The sequence below is a fragment of the Galleria mellonella genome, unplaced genomic scaffold, assembly GCF_026898425.1.
Source record: "Galleria mellonella isolate WM207_F2 unplaced genomic scaffold, CSIRO_AGI_GalMel_v1 utg1812, whole genome shotgun sequence".
Lineage (NCBI taxonomy): Eukaryota > Metazoa > Arthropoda > Insecta > Lepidoptera > Pyralidae > Galleria > Galleria mellonella.
Genome location: NW_026442022.1, coordinates 31,246 through 37,471, shown reverse-complemented (window position 1 = coordinate 37,471; position 6,226 = coordinate 31,246). Strand labels below are relative to the sequence as shown.

The 6,226-nt window shown below is 36.9% G+C and overlaps 1 protein-coding gene across 1 annotated transcript; it reads right to left on the bottom strand.

The window, feature by feature from the left end:
- Positions 1-1,871: 1,871 nt before the first annotated feature.
- Positions 1,872-6,091, bottom strand: LOC113518818 (ATP synthase mitochondrial F1 complex assembly factor 1). The gene is made up of 4 exons (XM_026903817.3): positions 5,636-6,091; positions 4,049-4,370; positions 3,186-3,281; positions 1,872-2,109 (listed from the first exon to the last, which is right to left on the bottom strand). The coding sequence occupies exons 1-4, from the start codon at positions 5,905-5,907 to the stop codon at positions 1,942-1,944; spliced, it is 858 nt and encodes a 285-aa protein (XP_026759618.2). The 5' UTR covers positions 5,908-6,091; the 3' UTR covers positions 1,872-1,941.
- Between the last annotated feature and the right edge of the window lie 135 nt (positions 6,092-6,226).

Sequence of the window (6,226 nt, the reverse complement as noted above, 5' to 3'; positions counted from 1 at the left end):
TAAAATAATATAGGTAGATTAATTATATATTAATAGGCATAGTAACTAGTTACTTACTTATACATTTAGATTTTACAAAACAGCTCAACATTTTTATCTATGTGTGCATGTATAGGTATAAGGTATTGAGTAGGTACTCAATGTTTAGAAGAAATTATATTGTAAGATAAAACTGAAAAATAAAAACAATACTAAATTCTTACAAATATATTCAAAAGAACATAAGATAAACAGTACATAATGCTTCGTAATGATGCTGATTTTTAATTATTACTTTGATTTAAATCTGAATACAGAAATAAAATATGTTTTGTTTTTAAATTACTGAAAATGACCGCTTTTTTATTTAATATATAGTTGTATATTAATTAGTAATATATAATATTAAAAAATCATACCCAATTTAAAAATAAAAATATATATAGAGAAAATTTTTTTTAAAGAAATAGAGGTAGGGCACAGCGAGGTCTCTCGCCTGATATCGGAGCCTCCCGGACTAGCGCTGTACCTTCACCTTACTGAAAATCGCAATCAAATAGTGTTGTTTTAACAGTGGTATGTTTCTGCAGTGAGTAAGGCAACCAGATCTTCTTAGAGAGGGGTTATGCTGGTTTCAGGGGACCCGATTGCCCATAGTGCTGTAGGGTAGTGCAAGCGCAACGTGTTGGCGCTGACTGGCCGTGGGTTGTTGGGTTACCGAATCCAGAGCATACTTAATCTCCACTCTGAGAGGTTAAACCGCCGCTGACGCATAATCCACTAATGCAGTAGTCGTGCCGGAGTAGAAGACCGGAGTAGACTCGGCTGCTACATTGGTGGAGGGATCGGAAGCCTTCCGGCTGCCAGCAAATTGCACAACCTGTACTGCACCGCGGTGCGTTGGTGTCTTTTTGTCTGTTTTGTTACCAGCATTTCTCCCTATAACTTTTTAGAATCCCTTATATTTATGGCTAAAGATAAGAAAATTCGTAGTCTTAGCGGCATCGCTTTCCACCATAAAAGTAACTGTAACGTAAGTGGACTTCCCATATCATCGCAGTTCATTATTACCTCGAAACTGTGGAGCCGATCCTGCTATTCCTTACGGAGACGAGACTTTTGTTGGAACCTTTTTTTAGATATTTATTATAACGTAGTGATTCTAAGAACAAGTAATTACATAGAAGGAATGATAAAATTAAAACTGTTAATCTTATGATTGCCTCCTTTCTTCTTATGCAAATATAATTAGTAAAAAGAGGAAGAAAAATACACCATCAGTTTGGGATGATAGATGTGGACGAGGAGAGGTCAGTTGATCCATCGTGTAGAAATCGCTGAGAATTAACATGATGGTTTCTAGTAGAAACCAAAGTGGAGGTCGACCTAATATTTTACGACCCTATTGCTAGTTGGGGGAAGGAGTTGTGAGTAATGGGGACTAGGTGAGCAAGGCGGTTCCCCCTGGAAATCATCGGGTTCAATTCTAAGTAAATTCATCACGATGGGCTAATTGACCTGCCTTTTCATCCTCATCTATCATTATTCACTGGTGCCCCGCCAGTGTATACCGTCAGCGCAGATGGGGTTGCCATACCATTGTCATCCTTTAAAAAAGACCCTATTGCTAGCAATAGGCTCCCGAAACCTCATTGTTAACAATCCCTCTAAACCCACTTACTGTAAGCAAGAAATCGCGATGATTTCTAGGGGGTGGGAGGGCATCGCATGGAAGTGACATTAACTTGAAAGGATATATTGCTAGCAATTAGGATTAACTATTAATTATTAACAACCGCTCCTCCCTCATCCAGATTATAATATTGAGGGAACCCCTCTAGTTTTATCATAACATCGCATTTAATTAAGGACTTTTGTATCAACAAACGTAATAACAACATAATTTATTTATATTTTGAAATCAATAATATATTAATTACATTTTTAAGCAGTGAATACTGTTTAAAATAAACTTATATTTTCTAACTGTGCTATAAGGTCCATGTGTTTGAATGTATCAGGGTTGTTGGTGAAATTTTCCAAGAGTTTCAGCTTATTCTGGTCGTTACCACTGTAATACATTTGAAACTGATTTGCTAAGCATTGTGCTTCTTTACCAGTTAGCACATTCTGAAACAATTAAAACATACTGTTACTTAATTGTTAAGAATATCCAGTCCAGATAGGAGGCATGGTGTTGTCAACCGTCCCCCACCCATTAGGCTGTCACTACTGAGGGTGGGTAATATATATATACAACTTAGAATGGCAAACAAGCTGACGGCCCACCTGATGGAAAGTGGTAACTGTCGCCTATAGACATGAGCAGTACCATGGACATAACAGAGTATACTGTTTCGCCCATGATACCCCCCATGCGTTGCCATTCCTGAGGACTCAGGTGTTATTCCTTTGTACCCAGTAAATTCACGCCATATCCCACCCTTCAAACCGAAACACAGCTGCTTCACGGTTGAAACACGAATGAGACAGAGGTACCCAAGCAATCGACTTTTGTACAAAGTCTCTCTCTGGTGACTATATATGTACCAGTATGGACTATATGTATGATAAAAAAAAAAGTTGTTATCTATTCTTATAATAAATCTGTAGAGAGGTCAATTCTGTACATGAAATATATTTCCAAAATAACTATCAGCGGGTGATTAGTGATCGATACTGATGCCAAAAATGCAATCAGTAAAATTCTTGTCTGTCTGTCTGTATGTTCGTTATAGAAACAAAAACTACTAGACGGATTTTAACGAAACTTGGTACAATTATTCTTCATACTCCTGGGCAGGTTATATACTTTTCATCACGCTACGATCAATAGGAGCAGAGCAGTGAAGAGAAATGTGTCTATTACATCAAAACCACTGAACCGTGAGGAAGGACATAGGCTACTTATTTTACGAAAAACAACGAAAACGCGGACCAAGTCGCGGGCAACAGCTAGTAAATTATAATTCAGTTGTGGAGACGTTATAGGTTGCATCAATATAAAATGAGAATTGTCAAAAACTTACCTTTTTTAATATAATAGAATGGCAAACAAGCTGACGGCCCCCCTGATGGACAGCAGGAACAGCCGCCTATAGACATGAAGAGCACCATGGATATCACAGTATATTCTGTGATATCCATACTCCTAATGTATAGATGCTCAATTAATTAGATACAATAAGTGTAGTATTCATACTGACCTTGTCATATTCACCCCTCATAAGTACAATTCCTTTCTGAATTAATTCTGTGTAGTGGACCATGGTCAAACATTCAGGAGCATTCTCTTTATGTACCTTAAAGAAAAATAATAATTGGCATTAAAATAGAAATTCTAAATCTGTGTCTTGTCTTTTAAATTATATGGTTTGAGTTTATATAAGTATACTGAGCCAGAACCTACCACAGTAGTTTCAGTGTGTTTGTAGCTACAGGAATGTAGATACATGATGAAATTAAACTAGTAATCATCATCATATCAGCCAGTAACTGTCCACTGCTGAACATTAGCCTCCTCTGTAAGGCGAGTAGAATGGTAACATTAATTTGTCAAAATAAATATGAACCCATCTTTAGCAAGAGAACAAATAACATTATACTAGGGGTAAGAGAAAACTTTTTTGATTAAAAAATATACATATATATGTATATATGAAATCATTAGAAGTAATTAATAATTAAAATATTTTCTTGCTGGAGGGATTTCTGACAGCTATAATAATAAGTGATGGGTTTATAAATTGTCATAATGATGGCTTTCCCATTGTGTGATGGTGGCCTCTTTGGTCAGGTCTTTAGGAGACTTCCAATGTTCCATTTTATAAGGAGACAATTTCAGATAGCTTGTTTTTTTTTTTTAAATATAGCACTTTATTATAAATACTAGGTTTTACTTGTGACTTTGTCTGCATGATTCCTAAGGGTATCCACTGACCAAAGTAGGTCTATGTCCCACTCTATTTCAAAAGGTATGTATGTTAAATTTCAGAATGACTGATAGAGACAAATTTGTAAGTTCACTTAAATGTTCAATGACTGTGATTTGTTGTACACACATACTCACCTGGTATGCTAGCAGTGGTGTGAAGTGCACTGTGCTCCCATAGCTCTGGCTCATGATGAACTCATAACCTTGTGACCGTGGTAAAGGGAATAGAAAAGTTGGGTATTTTTTCATGTTCGCTTGTATGACATCATACGAGTTCTTAGGGACTGTTGCTGATATTACTTCTCTGTTTTTGTGATATGCCTCCCAAATATCTTGTATTTCTGAAGCTTCTTTGTCCTGCACTAAATCTATTTTAAATATATCACTGAGTTTTTTCTCTTCTTTGGAAATGTCTGACTCAAGAGCTTGTTTTGGTTGCAACACAGAAGAATATTGACTGAAACAGAATTGTACAGTTAACTATCTGATTATATAAGTTTCTATTTATAGTAGATGTGAATTAGAATGCAAGTAAGATTTTTTTTTAATGGATGATAATGAAAAGGTAACCCTGCCTTCGCTAACTGTATATGCTGATGGTGCACCAGTGAGAGATGATAGGCGAGAATGAAAATGGAGGTCAGTTAGCCCATCATGAGGAATATATCTGGAATTCAACACAATTGTTTCCAGGACTATGTGGAGGTCGAACTGATAGGGTATATCACTAGCAATGGGATTGGTAGTCTGCATTACTAACAATCCTTCCCCCTCCCCCCCCTGATTAAAAGCTTTTTTTTTAATGGGTGATAATGGAATGACAACCTTACCTGCACTATCAGTAAACATTGGCAGTGCACCAATGAGAGATGATAAGCATGAGAATGAAAGCAGGCCAGTTAGCCCATCATGATGAATTCAATAAGAATCAACCACAATGATTTCCAGGGGGAACATTGCTAACAATGGTGCTGTTACATTTCCATTACTAACAAACCTTTTCCCTAATAGATTTTTTTTATGGGCGAAATGGAATGGTAACCCTACCTGTGCTATCTGTATACACTGGAGGTTGACCTAATGTTCTGCTAACAATGGGGCCATTACACCCCATTATTAACAATCCCTTTCCTCCCCAAATAGAAGGTTTTTTTTTTGTGGGTGAAAATGGAATGGTAATTTCAGGGCACCAGTGATAAGTGAAGATAAAAGCAGGTCAGTTAGCCCATTGTGATGAATTCAGCAAGACTTAATCACTTGGTTTCCAGGGGGAACTACATGGAGGTTGACCTAATAGGGTACTCTGCTAACAATGGGGCCATTACACCCCATTATTAACAATCCCTTTCCTCCCCAAATAGAAGGTTTTTTTTTGGTGGGTGAAAATGGAATGGTAATTTCGCCTGCGCTAACGGGATATGCTAGCAGAGCACCAGTGAAGGGTGATGGATGAGAATGAAAACAGGCCAGTTAGCCCATCATGATGAATTCACAAGGAATTAACCATGAGTTTCCAGGGAGAACCGCGAAGAGGTCAATCTGGCTGGGTATATTGCTAGCAATGGGATTCCCAATCTCCATTACTAACAATCCCTTTCCCCCCGAATAGAAGAGGTTAGCACCCAATTCTCTCTTGTTAGTAGTTGCTGTTTAAAAGATAAATGTCGCAAACGGGTCAGTGAGTACCTTGTTCTGAGGAGCAGTTTAGATGTACCTACTTACCGAGTATCAACGGAAGCAAATTTCTTTTTCATTTCATCCTTCTTGGCTTTCTGCTGTTCTTCTATTCTATGTAAAAACTCTTCTGGAGAAGTTTTTTGTAATGCTGCAATACGTTCAGCATACTTATCATAATAAGGGTTATTTTGTAAATTTTCAAGAGCTTTTTCCATACTAGGGGTTGTAGTTGAGATATTCCGTGAGATGGAGATAGAAGAGCCGAAAAATTTAGATTGTTTCAGGAGGCTGGACAGTCGCCATAAATTTATAGCCATTACCAGTACCTATTTACTGAGTGTTTTGATTGAAATTAATTTATTAAATAGGCAATTTATCACTGGATTTATATTCCATCCGATAAATCTATAGTTTATTTTGGAAATATACACTGATAAAATATGGTTCGGTTACACAATCATATATAACCACAGACACAGATTATATCTCATTTTTTTTTTTTTTAGTACGTTTGTTCCGTTTGGAACAGGCTAAGGTCGGAGACCATGCTGCCTAGTCTTCAAGAAGATAATTTGTCTGGAATGATTATATCTCAACATAAATGTCATCCCAAACAAATTAAAAAGAGTACGAAGC